The 26,614-nt window shown below is 35.6% G+C and overlaps 1 protein-coding gene across 1 annotated transcript in view; it reads right to left on the bottom strand.

Moving 5' to 3' along the window:
- Positions 1-55: 55 nt before the first annotated feature.
- Positions 56-26,614, bottom strand: part of cdi (serine/threonine kinase) — a 103,443-nt gene continuing 76,884 nt past the window's right edge. The window contains exons 2-9 of the mRNA XM_089701094.1: positions 12,067-12,188; positions 8,638-8,839; positions 8,305-8,390; positions 6,897-7,026; positions 6,203-6,328; positions 5,755-5,870; positions 5,267-5,370; positions 56-5,037 (exon numbers count right to left, since the gene is read on the bottom strand). Coding sequence (XP_089557220.1) covers positions 3,728-5,037; positions 5,267-5,370; positions 5,755-5,870; positions 6,203-6,328; positions 6,897-7,026; positions 8,305-8,390; positions 8,638-8,839; positions 12,067-12,188 — 2,196 coding nt within the window. The 3' untranslated portion in view covers positions 56-3,727. The remainder of the gene's footprint in view (positions 5,038-5,266; positions 5,371-5,754; positions 5,871-6,202; positions 6,329-6,896; positions 7,027-8,304; positions 8,391-8,637; positions 8,840-12,066; positions 12,189-26,614) is intronic.

The raw sequence follows: 26,614 nt of genomic DNA, 5'->3' as shown, positions 1-26,614 counted from the left end.
CAAGAAATTTTTGACAAGGCTGATATCAATATAAGGAATGAAAGAAAACAGCAAATTGAAACAAAATATATTTATTACCACCTTTTACAAATTATCCATCATCTGCCTCATTGGCTCAATTATGTATAACTATTGCAAACCCGGGCTTGACACAACCGTAACGAAATGTTCTAAGTAAAAGTTAGTGCCTTAAACAAGGAACGTTAACTATCATATACATACAATATAACTTATAGTTAAGTTTACACGAGCCACGTCGACTGAGATTCAATATAACACTCCCAATTTCTATTGAAAATCGTTTCAAGGTCATAAACAACAATTTGTGATCGAATTTTCTAGATATATTTACTTTTAATAGTTCTTAAGAGCGTTATTCAGATGATCAATAGAAACCGGGAGTATTACAAATCTCATCATAGGCCGTGTATTTAAAACTAGTTTCCCTACAAAAATAACTAGAGTTAACACTCTTGAAACTGATATGCTTTGTAAACATTGTAGTGGCAAGTTAGTGAAGTAACCACGTTATGTTAAGTACTGTGATCGAATAACTCATGGATGAGTTAAAAATATTAACGAGAACATTCCATCGACAAAGTGGGAGAATTGGTGGAAAAATCTGTACTTGTCTTAAATTTGGAAAAAATCTATATGATATTTAGGCCAATCTTTTTGCATAACAAATGTTAGTTTTTTTTTTCATGATAAGAATTAGAATTCATAAACTTTAATTAGAAATAAATGTGATTCATATCATCGTTTAATAGTAAGTGATTTGTGTATAATAAATTATTTATTATAATGTTGTGTTTTTCTTCCAATACTCTAACGATGCGACAAATGGAATGTTCCATTAGAAGTTACAACTAAACAATTTATATCTCATGTGGTTTCTAGAAGAGACTGAGAAAATAGACCAGCATCAATAAGACCAGCAACTTTACTCTCTTTTAAAAAGGTTAATAACGTTGGTCTTTTTTCGAGAAGAAAAGGATAGATATAAGGAAAAACATATGTTATCTCTGTCTTGCAGTGTAACAATTGAAATCAAGGTGCGATGTTTTTATACCAATTAGTCTATTATGTAATAGTTGTAATAGACAAAAGTCACAAAATTAACAAAGCTACGTTGTTAATTATCCTTAGAAAAGATGATATTTTCTCAGTCTATTCTCCACAAAAATAAACCGTCTTAAATGAGTAATTTATCCATGTTACTCAAGTTCTTAAAATACTTCCAAAGTTTTCTATGTACTGATATTACAATGCTAAAAATTATTGTCAATCAGAAAGTAGCTGCCTTATAGCGAAAGGCAAACGTCCATATGACCATAATATTTCCTAACTTTATACTAATAAATTGATAAAAAACAAAGTCATTCTTATTAAAAATGACTTTTAATCTTTTCAATTTATTCATAACAGTACATCAGTTCAAGAAAATTATATTCAAAATCCCATTTGAGTTTACAACATGTTTCATGATGTTATTTTAAACAGGTACATTTCTATAAATATAAATGAACCGTCAATAGTAATTATAACCAGTCTTAAACAGAATATTATGTATATTACTGAAAAAACAGCATTTCTCCACATTTTCATACATGACGTTGAATTAACGATTTATTGTATATAAATGGCCACAAAAGAAAGTTACAACAGTAAACAAAGGAAAATGTAAAAATATAGGTTTAAAAACATCAACCATGTTTTACAATGATTTTAATTGACTATATGAAATTGAAATGTGAAATATAACAAATGATAAATATATTGTTAAGGACAGTTGAGATTACGCGTTAATAAAAAAATGTTAAGAAGGAAAACCAACTTTATTCCTGTTTCAATAGATACTATTTTACATGTGTAAATTCAACCATCCTTACAAACAATATATCATTAATTACCTGGACGGATAATATTCTAGCACAAAGAAACCAGATAAAATGTAAACATTTTAAAACGAAATCATAGAAAAACAGCAGCTAATCGAAGGATTCACAATAGTAGGAAATGTTGATTCAATCGGGATTTTAAGTCTTGTTATGTTACCACATATTTTAGGGTTTTTATTGTCCACAATTACTGAAATAATTGAGGATAAATGTGTTTGAAGAAACTTAATTTTATTTCAATGGCGAAACATGAAATATTTTTATATTATGTTATCCTTCTCTGTTCCAAAAATAGCATTCGCAAGAGAGAGAAAGATTACTTGAAAAGCAATCCGTCTTACTCTTACATACGTAATTATAGAAAGAGAGAAAATATCATCTGGTTGTTTTGGTCAAACGAAAAAAATTATGATTTTTTCATAAAATAGTACATACTTAAAATCTCGACTGGATTCAACCAAGGTGGTTTCTATGGATATACTTAGGAAATCTGTTTTGGCACTAAATTCTAAACACGTCCGTTCGGGATATTTCTGTAATATAATTAAATATACAATATTTACATTTTCCAAATACCCTGACGATGATGATTATGACAAAAATATGTATTCAATCGATTATAATGATCTTTAATATTCTAAGATAATTTTTTATAACTATTTTCATAATACTTGACGGTGATTATTTTCGATACATTTTGTCATCGGTACAAAAAACAAAATATAAATTTCACCTCAAAAAGGTGTAAAATTAATCAAATCAGAGGTTCTTAGAGATATTTGTATTTTTTAAAAATCTCCGTCAAGTTATTCGATTGATTGGCTTTTTTGATTTGACACAAATTTGTACATATTATATTGGAGTTTAAGGATATGATGATACAGATATTTAGAGTTAGTTAGAATCGTCAATACTCTGTAGACACGCATCGAAAGAAAAATAAATTATTATCTAGTATAAACCAATTTTTTCTCCCCTATCTATGCCTAAGTGCGATTAATCTATATATTCACTAAAGTTGGACTAAGTGACGCGCTGTATAAGACTAGGCACGCGACACCGATGTATAAATAATTTTGTTCATAAACTTTCAGGACGAATTCACTCAACCTCGGATCGGAGGCCGCAAAAATAAACGAAACAAGTATAAATTTATTTGAAATTTTTGTAAACATAAGCTTCAGACAAAATAGAAAATAAAACTCCACGTAAGCGCTTCGACGTTGCCACTTTTGAATATTAACATGAAAAATAAAGGAGATAACTTACGGATTTTAAACATATATACACCTAATGTGAACTGGCAAGTAATAACGTAATACTGTATACATAAATTAAATTATTATCTGTATATAAATTATTAACCGGAATTAATCTAAATAATTATTTACACGGCGTCCACCGCCTCCATTAAGTAAGAAAAATACACATCCCGGGGTATAACTAAATCGACGTTTTCACATAATATTTTCACTAAGTCCCCAATAGGGCGTAGGCCACTGCGACGGTAGAGTCGAATTAGTTTACCGCTTCGTGACGTCACAACGGCGCACTCAGTCAAACGGACGCGGGACGAGTCACTCGACGCGTCGTCCCTAAACATGTCACCGTATAAATTGGCACTAGCCTCGGAAATACTGCTCGACGACGCGTATACCGATCATATAATATCGCTCTTTTAGTTGTATATGTATAATATTTGCGAATATAAATATTTTTAAAATTCTGTTAAACGCTACAATTGGAAGTCACCAAATTTGACACAAGACAGAGGCGCGGCGGCGCCCTCAGTGGCTGGGGCGCCGCTCGGGCCCGGCGCCCCGCCGCTATGACTTCTTGTCGAACAGCGGCAGCTTGGACTTGACGGCGCCCTCGCACACCTGCAGGCGCTGCGCCGCGCACTTGCGGCCGCAGCCCTCCTCGCCCCGCGCCTCCATGCGGGCCCCCCCCGCCCCGCCCCCCGCCACGCCCCCGCGGTGCTTCACGTCCACGAAGTACTCCTTCTCAGTCTTCTCTCCCCTGCCGAACTGCAGCATCTCCAACTTGCCGCCGAGCCCGCCCATCTTGAGCCGCTGCCCCTTGAACTTGTCGCACTTGAAGTCGGCGCCCTTCCGCTCGAAGTACTCGACGATCTTGGAGATCTGAGCGGAGCGCACGTGGCGCGGGACGCGGTCGTCGTACAGGCTGTCCGAGCCGAGCGACGCGACGTCCTCCGAGCTGTCCGTGTACACGCTGGAGGTGCGCTTGCAGGCCGACAGCAGCGGCGCCGGGAAGCACAGCCCGCGCGGCAGCACGCGGCGCAGCTCGTCGGGCGCCAGCGGGCGGTGCGCGCCGCAGCCCTCGGCGCAGCGCCCGGCGCAGCAGCAGCGCGTCAGCACGTGGTACTCGCGCGAGCTGTCGTCGCCGTCGGGCAGCCCGCACAGGAACGGCGACGCCTCCTCCCGCTCCTCGTCCTCCAGGCTGCGCAGCGAGCTCACGGCGGACGGCGGCTCGTCGGGCGGCGCGCGGCGGCGCAGCAGGCGCTCGTAGCCCGCCAGGCAGTCGCCGCAGGCCCGCAGGCGCGGCCGCTCGTCGAACTCGTCCAGCGAGCGCTCCTCGTCGTCGTCGCGGCGCCACCACCAGCAGCGCGGGCAGCCCATCAGCGAGCACGGGCACATGGCGCCGTAGCTCGGGTGCGCGCAGAAGTCCTCGTTGGCGACCGAGAAGATGCCGCTCTCGCAGGAGCCGCGGCGGCGCAGCTCGGCCGAGTCGCTCTTGTCGAGGTCGGGCGCGCGGCGCGAGAACACGGGCGAGGGCGGCAGCGAGGCGGAGCGCGGCTCGTCGGCGTCGGGCGCGGCGGGCGCGGGCGGGAACAGCGCGGGCGGGTCGCCGCTGGAGCAGCGGTGCGGCGCCGGCTCGAGGATCTTGTGCACGCCGCGGAACGAGTGCAGCGCGCGCGCGGCGGGGCGCGGCGCGGCGTGCGTGTCGCGCAGCAGCATGATGTGCGCCAGGCGGTGCAGGCGCGCCAGGCGCGGCGGCGCGGGCGGCGCGGGCGGCAGCGCGCACGCCGAGCGGTGCGCCGCGCCCATAGCGCCGCCGCCCGCCGCGCGCCACGCCCACTCCAGCTCCGACAGCGAGCGCCGGTGCGACGCGCTGCCTGCACCACCAACGATAACACATTCTATTAAACCATAATCAACTATTATCAAACTTTCTAAGCATTATAATACGTTAAAATTTATCATAACATATAAAAAATCCACCCACATTATTCATTATGTACCTACGTGAAAACTGATTAAACATACACTTATTTAATAATTACAATGAACAACCTACATAAATAAAGTTCTCACAATAACATATAGAATAAACATATAACTCACGTTGATCGCGGTGTGTGTGTGCGCTCTCAGAGCGCATGCGTAACGGACGGCGCCACGAGGACGCCGCGCTGCACGACCGACCGCCTGACGAGTCTGCCTCCTCACTTTAACGCATCAATAATACAACATTTGTAACAATGTAAATATAAACAAATGCATTAGAAATATAATAATTAAGCTATTGATAATACAAAAAATGAAGTAAAGTCACACCCGACCGTAAAATATGTTATAATTAATATTAATTTAATAAATTTATTTATTTCTTTCCAGAACTTACATGTACAGTATATAAATAACATTAAACAGAATTATCTAAGAAATAACTTTTTAAAAATATACATATTATACGCAAACGAATATTATCCTTTATTACTACGTACACACAACAAAACTGCAATATTGATTGTCTATTATCTGATACATTTGCTTTGTAGCAAATTTTCAAAATTCAATATAAAAAAAAAACAAATAATATTATAACGCACCTATCGTACGAAGTGTTGGGCGTGTGGCAGCCCCAGGCGGCGTCGTCGAGCCCCTCCTTGATCTCGGCGAGCTTGCTCACTATGTCCGGGAATAGCGGCCGCGCCTTGGGCTCGTACTGGAATATCATTTTAGAATTCATTATTGTGTTTCTTGGTTCATATAGGCAAAAAAATAATTAAAAATAAAATGTATGAGTCTTCGTGTTTGCAATAGTTGTTTGATGCTTGAATTACGCGTAACTTAGCAATGGTTTTTCGATGGGCACAAGTCATTTCTCACAAACTTCTCTCCTGTCTTTAATTTTTAACAAGAATACAGTTTTGATTAAAAATAATTTTGTTGTCTATTTATCAGTTCCACCAGCCAACACCAACTTATCCCCACCAAAACCTTCCCCAAGTGCCAAGGGCAAATTAAACATATTTTTCGTAGCTATATCGCACTCACAATGCAACAATTGAAGGCGAGTCTCAGGAACTCAGGCACGGTGTGCTCGTCGCACAGTTCCACGAACGCCATGTAGTTGAGACCGAAGTTGTCCGTGCGCGGCAGCACGTCAGGGTCAGCGTCCACCTGGAATAAATAAATAAAACATTCAATTATATTTATCGTGATAAAGTTGAAATTGAAGAGTTTATGCTAGTGTTGGATAGTCCATTTATCAAATATATCAAAATATCTATAACGGCCCATAGGTGCTGGCAGAGTGAACAATATTCTCTTCAGGGAAAACGGAGTTGAATGGTCAACTATGTTTTTATAGTGTTTCAATAAAATTGTAAAAGGGGATGTCTGTAGTTTGAACATTATAGAAATATAATATGGCTAGCAATTAAGTTATCACAATTCACAAGTCATTTTTTTACCGGGTGTAATCGTTAAGTGCACAAGCGATTATTCCGTAACCATTACGATTGTTTAAAGAAATGTTGTTATTCTATTCCATAGGTAAGGTACTCTCGATATTAGTTTAAAGTTTTTTGATATCTGTAATAGTTACGAAATAATTGCCTGTGCTCACTTAACGATTACAAGGGTGTATACAGGGGTATATCCATTTAGCACAAATCACAAGCTCCTGGACTTAACCTACCCCATAGAAAAAACGGACAAAATTTGCTCTATTATAAAAAACACTCACTCTGGCGATAAGCTGGCACAGTATGATCCCATATGAGAATATATCGGAGCGGTTGTCGTACCATCGGCCGCGCAGGCACTCGGGCGACATCCACCACGGCGAGCCGACGCTGGGCAGCCGGTAGCCGTTCCTGCAACGTTTGTAGGGAAATAATATTAAATTTGGGTGAATTTTTTTCAGAAATTTGAAAAATTGTAAAGGGATTTGAATGCATTTAAGAGTTTATATATTTTTTTCAATACAATGATAATCAGTTACTTCAAGATCATATGAGAATTTTTTTTTGAAACCGCTTTTAAGCACTCTTAGAGCGTATACGCACTATGCGGGTAGCCGCATTGCGGGTAGCCGTCCGGCTGACCGCAAGCACAATTATGTACGTAATATTCATTTCTATGCGCACTGCGATGCGGCTACCCGCAGACCGCTCCGGTTGCTCGGAGAGCTACGTCACGAGTGACGGCCAGCCGGACGGTTGCTATACGCACTGTGCGGTTCAGTCTGCGGCTGCCCGCAATTGAGTGAGTGTGTGCACGTGGTTGCAAAATGCTTGCTCTCATCTCGTATTTGCAAATAAGGATGCACCCAGTACTTCTTTCTTTGCTTTTCTTCTTTACGTAACGTGTGTAAATGTAGTAAATAGCTGCAACTTCTTCCATTTTCATCTTTGAAATGGATTGACATGACCGCAAATCGCAACGGTTCTTTAACCGCACTATGCGGGTAGCCGCATTGCGGGTAGCCGTCCGGCTGGCCGCATTCGCAACCGCATCCTGCGGTCAGCCGGACGGCTACCCGCAATGCGGCTACCCGCATAGTGCGTATGAACCCTTAGCTTGAACCAACTTAAATTTTGAGCAGAAGATTGGAAGTACATAATATTTTTATAGTAAGTGGTGAAATTATCATCACGTAGAAAAATGTACACATTCATTCCAAACAAAAATGGGACCATTACATAAGTATCTTATAATCATATTAAAGCCGAGTCACACTCCACATTTCCTTAGACTAGTGTGTTTCCGCGAATCATCACGCATCGCAAATAAAAGTGAAGGGTGGTTCTTACGAAACGGCACCTTGATGGATCGTCCAAACTTGACAAATGATACAATACGCACGCAAACTCGCGTGCCTAGCTTTCTCATTTATACGATGGGACGGTTTAATTGCTGGCCTCTTAATGAGATTATAGGAGTAGGGACAGACGCGTTGTATTGATGATAATGATTAATAGGCGCTAATCATGTATGGCTCATATTTTTAGGGGTAATAGACGTTTAATTGCGAAGGCGGTATCGTTGACCGCAAGGCAGTTCAAAGACCAGACGATAGCGATTTATTTGGTTAAAGTATTTTTCTGATTTAAGTATTTTTTTGTTCATTAGTAATAAATTATTCAACTTACATTGGATGAGGTATTTTAGCTGCCAAACCGAAATCCGCAACTACAGCGGTGTATTCACCGTCAGGTTTTTTTCTTAATAATACGTTCTGAAAAATAAAAAATACATTTCATCAGTTTAGTTTCTAACAGAATAGATTATGTGAAGAAAAGCAAAACATTCTATTATTATATTATAGCTGTATTATAAAATGTAATGCCAGCTTTTCTTTCCTTTGTCTAACTTTAGCCCTATCGTCAATTCATTCCGTATCTCTTACACCTTGAGAGAAGGCAACAGCTTTACAAAGGCCCTACACCTTTTGCAAATGGTCTTGGACGGTCGAGATAACTTACCTTAGCAGTAAGATCTCTGTGGAACACGCCCAGCGAGTGCAGGTACATCATGCCCTCCGCCATGTCGGCGGCGAGCGACACGCGCAGCGGCTGCGGCAGCGGCTCGGGCGGCCTGCTCAGTATCACCTGCTCCAGGGAACCGCCCTCCATGAACTCCGTGAGCGCGTGCAGTTGGCCCTCGTGGACGCATACACCCATAAATCTGTAACGTTTAGGAACTTTACATTATAGCGTCATTTCTATGGAAGGAAGATCATTAGGGCTATTCCACTTTTGGAACCTGCCGTATCACCTAGCATGTTTAGTCGTGAGACTACATATTTTTTTGTGTTACGAGTAGAGGAATACGAACGTATACCATGGTTCTTTGGTATTTTCTTATTTGAAATTTTTGTTTTAAAATAAATACTGATTACTATACTCAATTTTTTATAAGTAATAAAAAAAACACATTAAACTTGAATGCAAATTTGTTGAGTATGCGGAAATAAATTTTTAATTACTTTTAGAACTTGAATTAATTTCAAAAAACATATCAAAATGTTATTTGATAATTAACATATTATCGGTACTCAATCAAAATTAATTTAACGTTTACGACGCCTCTCGTTACAGTGCGCAATTTATTTAAAGCGGTTTGATCGCTTTTTAATTTTATCGTAATTATTTTTATAGTTTATACCTACTACTATATACTATACTTGGTCAATCGATCAAGTAGGTACCCTTAATATAACAATATTATTTATAGAATTTTCATTATCATTTAATAAAAAACTGAAGAACAACAAGATTCTAGAAAATTACGTGATAAAATAAAATCTTACGAGGAAAATGTATATAAACAAGGATACGTAAGCGATGTTTGACCTTCTGACACTAGTTCAAGTCTTATCAAAAATTTATAGGCACGTCTTCTTTTAAAACAACGCTTAAATCACTATTCTTGAAAAAAATAATAAATATTGTTTTATGACTTGCAGTAAAATTGTAGACAGAGAGACATAACAAGTTTCACTTCTGAATTATTGTGTAGCAGGACGATACGAAAAAGCTTTGTATATTTTTTTGATATTGGAAGTAGAAAAAAATCGAGGCACAATTAATGTTTGAAAAACATAGTTTAACATACAAAGCAGTGAATAAGTTTTGTCAGACATAATAAAAGCGAAATCAACAACAAAAACAAATCCGGCTAAATCGGGATACATATTCTGTACATAGCCAATAACTGTTTATTTGCCAGTACTAACTAAAAACAGTCCTAAGACCTAATCGTGTCTACGAAACATCTCCGTCGATACCCAATACATTCTACCATTATCTATGAGCCATCACGCAACTGAAACCGGTGTCTCAAACCTGCGTCCATCAAGCCAATGCAAAACGACAATTAAGCGTCGCGTGCGATCGCCATCTAAGCAGGGCCCAATTACAATTCAACCACCATAAAAACACATTCGATGGATTCAGTTCGCACGCAATAGAAAGTCTATGAATCCTAGGAAGTCATCGATAGAATCGTATCATGGCAAAATTGATAATGTTGTATGCAAAAAACGCCGTAAATTTAGTACATTGTTAATAATTAATATTATGAACAAAAGCCGTTCAGTTTTAATGAACTGTGTTCGTTAATTGAGACAGCATAATTTCTAGTAAGATAATATCAAATCACTATTTTATAAATCTTCTTATTTGCCTTTAAAAAGATTATTTATAATTCATTTCTGAGCAGGCAGGTAAAATATAAGGAAGAGATAAAATCCTTAGCTAAATTATAATGCCATACCGGAACAAGGCCAAGCTTAGATAAGGCATTCAATTTTAATATGAAAAACAAATTTCAACAGTGCTAGGTACATATATCATGACGAAATAATACGTGCGCAACTACGTTTACGTAATTCAAATTAAAACTAAGTCACTTGTTATCAATCCTTTCACCAGTAATCAACTGCAGACGTGTGCATATGTATTGTCTAGTTATATTTTTATGTACTATGCGACTGGTTTTTTTTATTTATTTTTTTTAACTTCTAAAAAACCAGACACGGTGCAAACTTTTAATAATTAGAATTTACGAAAGGCTTAGTAGTAGTAGTAGGTATTGGCTTTATTAAGCGAACTGAAAACTGCTCCTAGTTAACATAAATTATGCAAATGAAAAGAAGAAAAGAAATGCAGTACGAAGTAAAATTCCATTAATGAAAACGCTAAGCTCTGACCAACACTCGGCGGGAACCTTTTAAGAGCTCGGAATGCTAATATCGAGTTGTACAAAAGAAATAGTGCCGTTGGGTGACGTTCAAAGTTCAAACTTTGTGATGTAAATAAAAATCTCTAACTGGGACGAGAGTTACCCAACAATGAGCAGTGAAATGCATTGTTTTTTTACTTCCGATAAGACGAGGAAATGAAGCGAAATGCGAAGACAGTGCCACCATTGTTCGGGATGACACGATCTCGCTAAGAAATATTACGCAAACAAGGAAATGGGATGTTTTGTCTGTAATGATGAGACGAGTCATGTCTGTTGATTTCGAATTATATAACAATTGCTCTTTTTCCGCGGGTTCACACGTGCGGTTGCGGTTTGGGGAAAAAGTTGAGTTGGCATTTTGATTAGATTAACGATTTTGTACCAAATTTATTGTTAATGGCATAGCAACTAACCACAATACGACGATTCAGTTTTCTTTCACATTCTTTAATGCGATAATACAGATGATTATTCACAATAATCATATCGTTGGGGAAAAGTCGCTACGCCTTCATAGCTTACCTTCTTACCGTGTTTATTTTTTCGAATTCTAATAATCCCGTAAAATAAGCCAGTATCCTGCGGTTTAAGAGGTCACTACAATTAAGCGGGGGAGATGCGGGTTCGAATCCCGCATCCCAATTTCACACTACCTATACTTTGCATTTTAAAGTTATTTCTTTCATACTTTTCTCCCTTCTGTCTTAAAATGCACGCCAAATATGCATGTCAATTTTCATTTCATTACCATACTGATCGTCCTCTTAACCTTCATGTAACACCGAGTTTACAGTATGACATATAGCACCAAGAATGCGATTCAGTTATGTCGATATTGACTCTTAAAATAAACACGAATTTGTATGAAGAACGGGTGGCGGGTCGTCGTTTTCTTTGTGCGGTAAGTAAACACTATCGGAGGCTTATTATCGTGTGTCAATATATACATATTTTACGATGTTTGGGTCGTAACTTTATGGCAATCATTTATGGAATCTAGCTTCCAAATTCAAGGTGAAATGAACCATATTTTTTTAATCTATCTGTAGCTTCTATCTGTAGTTGTAAAAATTGCAACAAGGTATGTTTGCTCATCGACCACAGCATTCGTTTAACCTTCGTTACCTCATTATTAAAAATAGTACTTTAAAAATTTAAATGCTTACCCTAAAATATTAGGATGTTTCAGTTTGTTCATCAGTTGAACTTCCCGCAGCATGTTGGGCCGGTTGGCCCGCTGCTGGTTCATCTTCAGCACCATCACTTTGCCTGAAGTCTTATGTGTCACCTGGAATTCATAACAAAAACGTTTAATATGTGAAATAACTCTTATTATAGTAACGTTTTTAGGATGTAGATTATGAGAGTTTGGGCTTACAGCGGTACACCGCATTTAATATGTGAAAAAAAAAACTATTCTTTTCGCACATCGATTAATATAGGTATGAGAGTTAGATGCTTTATCTATTTGTAGGTCATGTATTTTCAGCTAAATTTATTTGACAGTTCTATAAGTATATTATGAGTATCCTTCGTGAACCTGTATAAATCCGGGTCAATTACAACTATGTTGTTTTTAAAAGATTAAAAAAATTACAACATAACAATATATATGATAAAATTTCGTTAATTACCAATAAATAAATGCTTTAGAAAATAACTGGGTTAATAACGGTGATAATAATGCAATAGTCGCTAATGCTAATCGTTCTTCTTCTAACACAAGTTGAACTTAAGTTAATAACTTAATCAAGACCATATTTTGCGTTTCATTTGAATTATAATATCTAGAATGTTTTAGTTTTAATTGGTTTTTATTCAAGGTTTATTTTAAAGTCAATTCATTACTTTACGTATTATGTTGTAATATATAAAGCAAATATTCTTAGTTATCTAATACATATGTTACTAATTACACGACTTATAACACGAGTATCTACTTCCTACTTTACTGGTGAAAATATTATCAATTGTGAAAATACGAACACCTTTTATTTATACTAACATCTATGAAATACTTATTTATATAAAAAAATAAGAATAAACATAAAATACGGGTTAATGAATTAAATTACTATTGCTATTTGTAAACAAATGTAACATTTTAGGCGAACTAACTAATTCCGGGACTACTACTTACTAATTCCGGGATAAATAAGGGTTACGTAATATTATCAGATATTATGATTTATTATGTTATCTTTATAGCTCACTATCTGACGCTGCAGGATTAAGTCAGATATAATTTCACGTATTTTCTCATAATAAAATAAATAAATAACATAGAAATGAGATGATCGTAAACACTGCTTTATTGCTATACGAATACATGTAGGTCGTGACGTGGTCGGATTCTAGATTTCCAGTGTTGCACGAAATGCTCTATATTATAAACTAACATCTGATACTTGCTGTAAACATTCCAATAGAAACTAAATTGAAATAATTTACGTTTGTGAAAATTTTATCTGGATCAAAACAGTAAGTTAGTAGTAAAGTTTTGAATTGACTGTGTAAGTATACGTAGATACTTAAAGAGATTTCGAATAAATACCTAATTGTATAATCTAATAGCTATTAAATTTGGAAACATTTGTAGATGACGAGGTATAGTAAAATGAAGAATTTCTTAGAAAATTAATCTTAAGAGTGGGATTTATGACCGTTCTAATGACACACTTTTGAAAATAATTTTACTAGCTATAATTTGTATGAGGCATGTATCCAACTGGCATGTAGTACTGTATAATTATAAAGATTGTCTCATTTCCAATGGCTAAGTGCTGAGGATCTCGGACTTCAAATAGATAAATCGCGGGTTGGAGACCAGGCGAAGACAGAGAAAATTCGATGTACCTATCAAAAAGTTCGACATGTGACATCTGCCAACCCGCACTTGACCAGCGTGCTGGTTTATTGCCTGAAGCATCCCATAGGAGGCCCGTGTCCCAGCAGTGGGACACATATGTTCTGACGATGATACTATATCTATACTAATAATATTATAAAGCTGAAGGGTTTGTTTGTTTGAACGCGTTAATCTCAGGAGTCCGATTTGAAAAATTATTTCGGTGTTAGATAGCCCATTTATCGAGGAAGGCTATAGGCTATATTTATAATTATTATTATCACGCTAAGACCAACAGGATCGGAGCAATGCGGGTGAAACCGCGGAGCACAGCTAGTCTGTTTTATTATCAAAAAGAAATGCTATGAATGGATTACACAATACAAATATGGGCACTGCGCCAGTATGGCACGTTCTCTTCAAGTGTTATGATAAGCGTACTTCACGTGTTATCACTCATAAATCTATCTCATGTGTTAATTGTCAATAATAAGGGGCCAATAATTCGCTTCAATTAATTTAATTGCATTCTATAAAGACATGATAGGCTATAAATGATTGACATGTGGGTGGTAATGGAGTTTGGTAATTATAATTTCATAGTTTTAGTATAGTATGGGCAATAAAATTGTTTCACGAATACATAAATTTTGAATTTTGAATAAATCTCTAAATTAGATATCTATCATGATAAGACACACACAAATTATGGACAGACCGCAAATAATTTTTTTAAATGATTATTTAAAACTACATTCTCAAATTTCATTTTAAAACGATACTTTTTTTAAAAGAAATGCTTACTATTTTCACATGAAGTTTATATTAGTAATCTAAAAGTTACTTTTTTCTGAGTCGTTGAATAATAGCAATATATCTATGGAAGAGTACAGATAAAAAAACTTTACATGAAGAGGTCAATCACCTCGATAATCTACCGTCAAATAAAGTATTAATATCATCGTAGGAAACATGAACAGTAAGAGACACCCACGCATTCATCGAAGTGGCGCTAAATGCCACTACCAATAAGCGATATGCAAATATATTGGGTACATAATGTACCTAGTGAGAGTTTTTGTTAGTTTATTGTTGCCTTAACATGCTATTATATTAGGATATCGATCGTTACGCGTTTATAATTAAGTATTGTATTATAAGATTTAAACATGTTATTTTTTGTATGTAGATTGTAGGTACACTAAATAAGCTCCGAATCTATCTACTGGTAGAATTTTACATGGCTGACAATATTTTTTTGGTCACAGCCTCCATCAAATCCTACCTAATGTGAAAAGCCTAGTTGATACGATAAAGGGCAGTTATTAATTACAACTAAAAAAATATGTCAATTTAATTACACTACTTTTAGTTCCCACTAACCCAATCGAAAGCTACACCACACAAACGCGTAGTGTGTGGACATGCCTTTAGCCAAGTACAAAAAGTCCACTTGACCCGACCCAGTAAACAGCGATACGATATCTCCTCTCGACAATCTCATAGATTTTTTATCGATAAGTGCAATTAATAACCATCGTCTAGCCGGCTGAGAATACACTTGAGATAATATAATGCGTATATTACAAGCTAAATGGATGTAATTACCCTACTTTATATGGTTTTTCAATGTTATATTTATATGTGTAATATGTTAATAGATGTAAAGGAATGAATTTAGTTAGGAAAGCGAGAAGTAGTGTTGGAATGATAGATAAACATTAAGCTGAAGTTTATATATGGAGGGTGCAGATGCTCGTTACACTAAATAACTAACATTAACAGCTGAAATGTCGGATGATAATAATATTGCTAATTGTTAGGATAGCAATTACTTTTCTTATAACAGAGTAATGTTTACCTACAAATTACCCACATATTTCGGTTATTTAGAGAATGATCAATTTCTTAATACATTATACGTAAACAACATATCTCTAGTGTTGCCAAAACTGAAATTAAACTTGTCTTGTTACTGGCACTGTGACATCTATTGCCCAAATAATTTCCACAAAAATTGTATTAACATAACAACCAACTCACATATTCTTGCCTGCAGCCAACTCACAACGTAACATAGTTGCACAAAACAAACTCAATAAAATGGTCTATAAAAATAGAACGATGGCGTCGTACATGCAAGCGATAAGACAGCAATCCTGTTTACCGTAAGATCCAACGCTTATCTTGGAGCAAATCTTTTTATCTCGCTACACGTAACTGCAGGGATGTGTTGCCGATTCGGAATCCATGGGAGAATCAAATTAATTTTTTTAATCGCGAATAGCGCTGTCGGTGTTTCAGTGAACAGATAAGTCTTTTAAATAATTAATTTACTTTAAATATTTTGATAGTGACGTAGGTACTTGGGACTTCTAAAACAAGGGTGTAAATATAAGAAACCGCTGTTGTGTACCTACTGATATAATTCTAATTTTATCTATCAATTTGTAAAATATCCATATGACAGAAGAGACAGAACTTATTTATTGTACCATCAATCCAATACAACAGCTTCTTTTTTCCTTTCCTTTATTTTCCTATCTTTTTGTGGTTCCTTATTTTGAATACATGTTTCGCAAACCTACTGATTTCTGTATAACTAATGGATATTGCGTGTTTGAGGCAAATCACGTGTCATGTGAAACGTTGGGAAGATGAATTTCACATGTGATGTACTGCGGGTATATTTCTTTGAAGGGAAAATATTATAAGAACTTCATTCAGAGTCGTGTAGGATAGAGATTTTGCGCTACTGTAAGAAACTGAGAAATCATTTTTTTAACGGTTTTTTATTGATCAGGATATCAGTGAGATATTGGCAAATCTATTATGCAGACTGGCAAATTTATATATTTATAATGTTTATTAAGGAATTTATAAAGAAAAAAAAAACAATTCTTATATTCAAAACTCTTATCGTGTTTCATTTTAAGGTAAATCCAATTATAATGACGTATGTATTGAGATAAGAGATATGCAGAACATTGAAGAAAATTCTAGACACAAATAGGTGTCGCAGAGTTAATTAAATTTAATGACAATAAATTCGACAGATGATGCCTAAATTTTTTAAAATTGATATTCAAAATAATAATGGTATCTTTTTTTCAGATATCCGTTAATAAAAATTTAACTTATTCACAATTCATTTACTTACCAGAGTACTAACAACCAAATTCGTTTAACTGAATATTTTAAATCTCTATGAAAAAATATTTACTCATTTTATATCCATGTTATAGTTATGTATATGAGCAATAAGTCTCAACGAGCGAAACGTCCCGCAAACCTCCAAAACAATCGGTACATTGCACCTGACGCTTTGTTGTTCCGTCCATTCACACAAAATGCTTCACAATACCAAACATTCTATTTGAAAAACTGTAAAATATACGAATAATCACTCAAAACTAACGAGACATCATTTTAAACTAACAATTTGTTACGCTCTTTAGTAATTTCTGTAAGTAATATTTACTTATGTTTTTGAGTTACAGTAATTTTGCAGAGACAAAGGAAACGCAATATTAACTCCAATTTGTATGCTAATGACAAGCCACAACTTCACTTTGTACAGAAATAAGTAATACCTTAATCGGAATGAATTCCATTCAAGGCAGAAATATAATACGGCATATCAACTTTACAAATCTGAATAAAGCGTGCATAAAAGAAACGCATTCTATAATAATATTATAAAATGCAAAACAGGCAACTACTTAATATTAAAAAGCACAACATGACATGATCTATATCCATATTATAAAACTGTAGAGTTTGTTTGGAAATTGATTTCAGTGTTAGATAGCCCATTTATCCGGGAGGGTATATTGTGTATAATATAATCACGGTATGGTGCGATCCCACAGGATCGGAGTTAATACGCATAAAGTCGCGGGGCACCGCTAGTAAAATTATAAAATGCAAAACGAGCAACTATTTACTATTAGGTACATATAATCTAGCCCAGAAAATACATAAAATTATACAAATTATAAAACAATAAACTTATCATTCAAATGTATTTTGGCGCAGTCATTTCACAATCACGCAATAGCAGAGATGCTTGGGTGTTGAATAATAACTATGTATCAAGATATAAATAAACAAAATTTATCAGTTTGTTTTCGCCGCATAAAGAGCGATATCGGTCAGCTAGCTGTTGGAGCCAATCCAAGATGCTACAATGCACTCTACCACATATTCACTTTATACTTGAGTACTCAACTACTTAGTAATATAAATACGAAAACAAACAAGCCATGTCTGACACTCTCATTAGCGTGGTAACGCAAATTTCTATTGTTTAAACTTAGAGCCCCCGCAGACCACAGACTTTTTATCGGCCGATAGTTTAGTCGGGTTGGCCTGCTAGTACGCACACCGAGCCAACTAAACAGTTCAGTCGGTTATGAGTGCGCAAACTATCCAACAGTCTGCCGACTATTTGCTAGTTTCTAACCAACTGTTGAAAAGAGTGGTCACACCGCACAATGAAAATTAATAAAACATTGTATAGAATTGTTATTATTGCTCTCATACACCGGAGGAGGAAAATTAAAAAGAGAGCCCGAGAGTATTGGGTGCATCCTATCTTTAGTGATAGATTAAAATGGAAAATTTTACACTATGCATTCCAAATTACTCCATTACCCGAAAAAATTTTCGCCTTCGAATGAGCATAACTAGCTTCAACCAACTTGTCAAATACAGAGTACCTACTCTTTTAAGTCTTTCTTATAAAGTGGAGGGCGTTTTTCGACTTCCTCGATCAAAGTTACGATCGAAAATTCCGAAATAAGCGACTGAGAATTGAGCGACGCCATTTTACAAAACGTGCGCGGCCGACCATTCGCTGTCAAAGCTCGGAGCGAACTGAACTATTGGCCTAGTCGGCCGACTAAAAAATCGTCGTGTTTGCGCGTGTGGTAGGGAGCCAATACTGATTATACAGTCGGCCGATAGTTTGCCGACAGTATAGTTTGAATTGAATCGGGAAGCCCATCAAACTTGTTTATCGGCCGATACCTAATCGTCATAGTGTGCGCATTTGCTTATATCTGCGTACTGATTAAGAGCCCGACCAAACTATCTGCCGATAAAAAGTCTGTGGTCTGCGGGGGCTCTTAAAATTACAATTGAGCTCATTACACTGGGGTAGATCCCTTTAAAAATAATAAAAAGTGCAAAAAAATCGCAGTCGGATGAAACCCATTAGAAAAGGAGGGGAATATGATGAAAATTAAAGGAAAAATAAATTACGGTCAATCCGAGTTCGGGAAGTGGGAGGGGGGAGCTTTTAAGAGAAAAAAATGGTTTCTCTCGATTTCCGACAAAACTACAAGTCCTACGGAAAAAAGTTCAATGGCAAAGTTGTAGGTAATAAAAAAATCTACAACTTTTGTATTCACAATTTTTTCACATAACCTCAAAATTTAGGTGAAAAATTCAAAAAACCAAGTTTTTGGTTTTTTATTTTTAACTACTTCAAAATTTATTTTTTTTCTACGACATTTGGTAGAAACTTGCTTTATTATGTTCCAAATACACTGTAATTTATTTGATTGAAAATATTTATTTTTTCGCCTTATTTTGAATTAATACCAAAAAAACAACCTAATTTTCAATCGAAAAATCACCCGTCAAAATATCAGCTTTTTTCAAAAACTTTGGGAGCCTTTTATTCATCAAAATCTCTACTTTTATATGGTGTAAAAAAAATAAACCTTACCATAGTAAATGTTCTCAGGAAATGCTTACAAACAGTGTCATAATTAGCTTTTACTAAATCAGGCACACTTCTCGAACTCTATATCTTCTCTTGTATCGGCTTTTCGGTAATATTTCAAAAGAAAAAAAATTACCTGTTCTAAGTATAATATTTTACAGCATATTCAAAAGCAAAATGATGTCGATAAAAACATTTCAGGTAGTTTGAGAAGTGTGCCTGATTTAGTAAAAGCTCATTTTCACACTGTTTGTATGCATTTTCTGAGAACATTTACTATGGTAATGTTTATTTTTTTTTACACCATATGAAAGTAGAGATTTCAATGAATAAAAGGCTCCCCAAGTTTTTTAAAAAAGCTGATATTTTGACGGGTGACTTTTCGATTGAAAATTAGGTTGTTTTTTTGGTATTAATTCAAAATAAGGCGAAAAAATAAATATTTTCAGTCAAATAAATTACAGTGTATTTGGGACATAATAAAGCAAGTTTCCACCAAATTTCGTAGAAAAAAAATAAATTTTGAAGTAGATAAAAATAAAAAACCAAAAACTTGCTTTTTGAATTTTTCACCTAAATTTTGAGGTTATGTGAAAAAATTGTCAATACAAAAGTTGTAGATCTTTTTATTATCTACAACTTTGCCATTGAACTTTTTTCCGTAGGACTTGTAGTTTTGTCGGAAATCAAGAGAAACCATTTTTTTCTCTTAAAAGCTCCCCCCTCCTTTTTCCCGAACTCGGATTGACCGTAATTTATTTTTCCTTTAATTTTCATCATATTCCCCTCCTTTTCTAATGGGTTTCATCCGACTGCGATTTTTTTTTGTTTCAAAAATTATCTACTCTAGTCTACATGTATAACATATTATGGAAATATTGGGTTGCTAAATTTATTATATATTTTTATGTAACAAATAGTATGATCTGTATTCTGTATTATCATATAGTATTTCTGATATACATATTTTATTATGTCAGTAAAATATGTATGTACTTAAAATTATTGTATAATCTAAACCAGACTGGCATTGTACCAATTTTTGCAATGAATTATCTTTAAATTAATTGTATGTAGGTAATATTCTTGCGTCTTAATTAACGTAAATGTTATATTTTATTTACATACAATTAGATTTAAGAAGAGATTTGATAATTGATTTGATATTATTTCCCTCGATGTTATCAACAAGATAAAATCGTTTAAAACAATATTAAAACAAATCGCCATTATGAAGTAGGTACTTACTTTTCATTTATAGACGTTTAATTTTAACAAAATTAACTTAACTTGACTGGAAAAGTAATCAAGTGCTATTTTTAGCGAGATATCGACGGCGGCCTGCGTCAGCGATAAGACAATGTTTCTTATCACTCATGCCGTCCGCCTGCAATAATATTGCTTTCGTACCAATTGTTTTTTTTTTCAATTACAATTTGTTCAGAAGATTTTTCCTCTTCTAAACCTGAATCGTTATTTTTCGATTAACTACGATGCATTTATAAGTTATAACATAACCTAAGGCTTATAATGGATATTAAAAAGCATATTACAAAGAACAACAAGCCAACAAAAACGTAATAAACAACAATGCTATATTTGTAATCTATTATCCCTGAAAATATTTCTTGCGAGATAGTGTTATCAGTTATAGTTTATTTAAATATTATCCCTGATTTATTGCCCAAAGTGGGAGGTCTCTGTGGTAGATCGTCATTGTTATCTATCATGATATATTGAGAAGGGTGTTGTGACTTTTATCGATATTAATAATGATTGGACATCGAATTATAGTATACTAGCCACCCCAGCTTCGCCCGTAAAAAAATGTTGTCCATCTCGGTATACTAATATTCTTTTGTATTTTATTAAGAAGAATACCTAATACCTTTTCCTGCGTAAGCAGTCATTCGAAATCCCTACATAGTATAAAACAAAGTCGCTTTCCCTGTCCCTATGTCCCTTTGTACGCTTAAATCTTTGAAACTACGCAACGGATTTTGATGCGTTTTTTTTAATAGATAGAGTGATTCAAGAGGAAGGTTTATATGTATAATAACATTCATTTAATAGTGTAGAAGTACTGTTATTTTTGAGGTTTCTAATGTGATGTCGTAAAAAATTACATTTTTTTCGCTTACATTGCAAACGCAGGCTGAATCCTACGAGTTTTATCAAAATAATGTACTAAGTATTATACACATTGAAAACGTCTACAGAAAAGTCCACGATGGTATATGTCTATATCTTATGGATAACTTTTAAACTAGGTAAACAACTGGTTTTGAACAGTATGCATTTATATTATTTCATAGTAGATAGGTATAGATTAAATAAAAAAAATACAATACAGCATAAATCCTTAACCAATTAAATACCTTGAATACATTGTTCATTTAATATAGATCTATATGGCCCTTTACACCGTATGATTTAAGTGAATATTTTCGAACATATTTGATATTACAGATTTAAAAATTGCGGGACGTAGCGTTTGCGGCGGTACCGGCCGGCCGCCCGGCTATCTATTTTTTACACGCTTTTTATTAGCTTCACCTGTATGTTTGTTTGTAACCGACTTCTTTGGGCGCGATTTTGACCCACTTTAAACGGCCAGATTTCGTTCAAACTTTGTAGATTTATTGAGGACCGATGACAATACACTAATTTGATAAAGCGTGTTTTTTAGTTTTTATAAACTATAATTTATTCTGTAGTGTATTTAGTATCAGCATTGCACCCGTGCGAAGCCGGGGCGGGTCGCTAGTTTTATATAATCCAGATAAAAAGATTTGTGTCAATCACTATATAAACATTTCATCAAGTAGAGATAAATAGTTCGTTAACCCCTGAAACCTATTTCTCTAATCTTACTTTTCAAATGGAGTACCCAGTAAAGCTTTGAAATAACTTGCTTATTTCTATCGTAAATCCGTAATGTAAAAATAGATATATGTCTTTTCCGCGTAAATTTTGATGAACATTTATTTTAAATATTCTAATACCTAAGTTAATTTTTTCACTGTTGGAATTCAGCTCAACTATCTCCTAACTATCGCATATAAAAACTCATTAGAAAGAGTACCTACCTTAAGCGGTAACATATTTTATTTTACCAATGTAAACAACAGAAACTCAACCGTGTGTACAATGTACATTGTATATGAAAGGTCCATCATCACATCGCTCATCAAACACAATACCAAAAATTCCCCTTACTAAACCACAAGCTTCACTACCCAAACACATTCAACTATCGCCCAAACCTATAACAATTTGCAATTCATCCAGCACAAGAAAGGTCCGATACAAGTCGATAAGCCTCGACCGGCTATCGGGCATCGGGTCGTGATCGCTGATAACGCTCTCACGGTGCGCAGGTCGACCTGTGGTAACTAACAATACATTTTTATCGTCTTAGCTTAAACACGATCTATGGAATTGAATGTGGATTTTGAGGTACGCAAATTTGCTGTCAATTAAGACGAAGACTTGAAAAGAAAGAGCAGTTACTTTTGTGAAAGAAATACATGGGTTCAGAAACAAATGTAACTTGGATTCATGGTTGGATAAATCAGTACACAAAATGGACATTAAGAACTAGGCTTATGCAATAACAACATATAAACAATCACGTCTCTAAACACGTTTCTTAATTCAATTCATGGCAGTTCATCTTTTTCCAGCCAATTTTTATTAGTCACATCAATGCGCGGCAGAGCAAATTCGTCAAGTTTTTCTTACCAGCCAATTCACGTTTAGCGGCGAAGATGACTGAGTCGATTGAAATAATTTCAAGATCCTTGGAACGTTGAATGAGCCACTCGAAAACGGGCAATTATACGAATGCTGACTCTTGAATTTGGAGACAAAGGACTCGGGAGCTGTCGCTTCGTGTCTTTGAAGAAACTATTTGAATAGTTATTTCATTAAGAATTCCATTGAGGACATTGAGAAGGAGTCCATTGAGGACAAACATTGTGACACGAGATTTATATATAGATACATATGTATTAAGATTAAGATGAATTGTCATTGAATCATGTCAAGTAGGTTGTGAAGAATATCTATTTCTATTTTCTGGTATAAACCGTTGATATTCTGCTATCGTTGTGTTTTTTCCCGACTTTACCTTGTTATGTAACATTGTATGTAAAAATAATTCTATTTCTAAAGCGAAATAAAGCTATAAAATGAAGCATCAACGATATGCACGTAGACAGCGACAATCTAGCGACTACCGCAAACATAAGCTCCATTCTCAGATAAATTGCGACCGTATTTTACTCTATCTGTCATCGCGGATATTTATTCACGTCCAAAACCGTAGCGGGCCGCGAGTCACGAATATTCCGAATACAGCGTCTAGACCATTATATCACGAGGGATATTCTTCCGCTAACGTACAAAGGTGATATAAAAGCGACGGCACAGTTCGGTTATTCTCGTCCAACTAAAAATACGGGCATTCAACATGGCGTCGCCGATGCACTTTTTATGCACCTTGCTAAATATTTAAACGTTTCATCGAAACATCCTCCGTCAGCCACTTGATATTCGCCGACCATCTAGATGCATTCCATCGCGTCTGCAGATAATCTCAACACCGAGTAATTTTCGTTGCGAATTGATTAAGCGTAACTACGACTCTATAGATACATTTTCTTTTGCCGTGCTCCGCTCAAGTTTTTGGTCGAATTACTTTCGATACGGAGAGAGTTGTACGTGTACACGCTTTATTATCATTTCCTTTGTCAGCTTTTGAAGATCTGACCTTTGAGTTTATTCAGTTCGGAGAAATATACAACACTGAGATAAGTCAGAAGATTAGACTATACGCGAATATGATATATTTCGACGTGTAACGCAACAATGTATGCTTAAAATTTGAATGTTCAAACTTCAAATCATCTCTTAATCGTTTCTCGAAGGTTATGTGGGTCGTAAAACGAATTGCATATACCGTAAATGCCTAGCGTGTTGCATATAAAAAAAGAACTTAAGAAATTTGCTATGCTATTTGAGTGTAACCCAGAAATGTGGCATTCAGCGCGGCTTATTAATTCGGATGGAGTCGGGCGCTAAGATTTGCAGTGAGTCGTGACTGTACCATTAATTAATTTGACCAATGGAATGTTATTTCACCAAACGCACTCAGATGGAGGCTAGGATTTAATTAGATCTACAAGAAACATATGGTCCGTTGCCTTCCGTTGCGTATACAGCTAATTGGGTTTCAGATAACACGTAAATTAAAGTTTTAATACCGTTTATGCGATTGAGCAAATTCGACGAGTTGGCAATATCCGTTTTTAGCGTAATAAGAATCTTCTAAGAACTTAAGCTAAAAAATGTTATCAAAACTAGCACAGATATTATCATAACGGATATCGTCCTATATATCTATCGTTAGAAGTATTAATTTTTCAAATATGACACGGATTGTGTGTGATGAAAGCTATTGTGATAAACTGATAAGTTTAATTATTTATAATGGTCCATATAATGATCATCAAGACATTTTTAAGTACGAGTAGTATAAACAAGTAAGCTTTTCGTCGCATCTAAATACCTTATCATTTTATAATAACTTACAACATCTATAAACATTTTGCAAGTGCATATGCCATATCTGTGTGCCATATGATATCAATCATCAATGATTTAGCCTTGGGTACTTGTAATTCGCTTTTCGTAAATTTATCCATTGCCGTCCTACTACTTCATTCTGTGGGTACTCTGCACTCTCGTGCATTCTTGGCTTTGTACATAAATTATTTATAGTAAGTTTAAGTAGTCACTTAAGTAAGGCAATACTTCAGACGATCCCGTTGCCAATTTTCCATTCTGACGGCATCTCCGCCACCTTACCGTAATAGACACGCATTCCACTTTAAAAGAGAATTCTGCGCGTACGCAAGGAATTCGTTTTGCACCGACCGACCGTATTCACTTAACAGAACAAAATCAACCTTATTCCATAAATAAGGCTTGAAATTCAATGAACATAAGAATAATGCCATCGCATTACTTTGAGTTTAGTTTATTGACAATGCAATTTGTTTACATTTAATGGATTTAATTCTATTTTCATGGCGGATTTTGTTCAATCTGATATTAGCTCAATATTTACGATACACTTACTTCTCTTTCTCTCTCATAAAAATGAAGCTTTATTATTACCGATTTCTCTTTTCCTCTGTGATGTTGGAAAACCGTAGTTTATTAAGGTTTAATACGCTTATAAACATACTTTGTCGGCAAAGCTTCTCTCGCCATATTATACTCGTAGGTACGCACACGGCACTATCAAAGTATCAATAATTTAGAGTTGTATGAAATTATGTTACTTAAATTATTATATGTATTTTGTATGATTAGTTTTTATAATGTTTCATTTCTATTCAAAGTTACCTAAATATGAACAAAAACATTAAAAATCTATGTCTGAATTTAATACAAAACGGAAATTATTAACATCAGAAACATTATACGTAATTATTTATTTAATGTATCACGTAAAAGAAACTAGCTAAGTATGTTTAATCACAAGTCATAAAAGCTGAAATAGTTTACGAGGAGCCATTGAAAGTTAAAAGAGGTTTGGTTAACCCAATGTTTTTAAATGCTATGATTGTGGTAACTAATGAACATGAACAGTGTTTTACGACAAGTCAGCAACAGCGAATATTATATATGTATTTGTACTTAACGTTACTTTGTGCAGTTTTTTTAGAGGATCATTTTGTTAAATAGGTATAAAAATTTGAGTGCAACAGAAAAAAAATCTTACATTAATTTATATTATTCTAATACCTCTACTGTTACCTCATTTATACGCAAAATTATTTGAAATCTTAACTTCCTTTAACAAGTAATATTTTCTTATAATAGATTTGCCAAGGATAAATATCAATTGCATTCGATTCCAAGCGAAACAGAAATAACAAATTCATTTTAATGCCACTCACAGAAAATTGTCCCTTTTATTTTTATGGCCCGTATAAGGCCAATAAAGGGAGTCATTTATCACGCTATAAAGAGGATAGACAAGAACGATCTCAGATTCTTCAATAATATGAACTGGGTTTTGTTACGAAACATTTTCTTTGATAGGTTAAAGAGCACGCAGAAG

The sequence above is a fragment of the Colias philodice genome, chromosome 11 (genome assembly GCF_061535455.1).
Source record: "Colias philodice isolate Cphi_HAF_F1 chromosome 11, ilColPhil1 Martin Lab GWU primary, whole genome shotgun sequence".
NCBI classification, from domain to species: Eukaryota; Metazoa; Arthropoda; class Insecta; order Lepidoptera; family Pieridae; genus Colias; species Colias philodice.
Note: the sequence above shows the minus strand (reverse complement) of the source record. Positions and strands in the feature narration are given on the sequence as shown.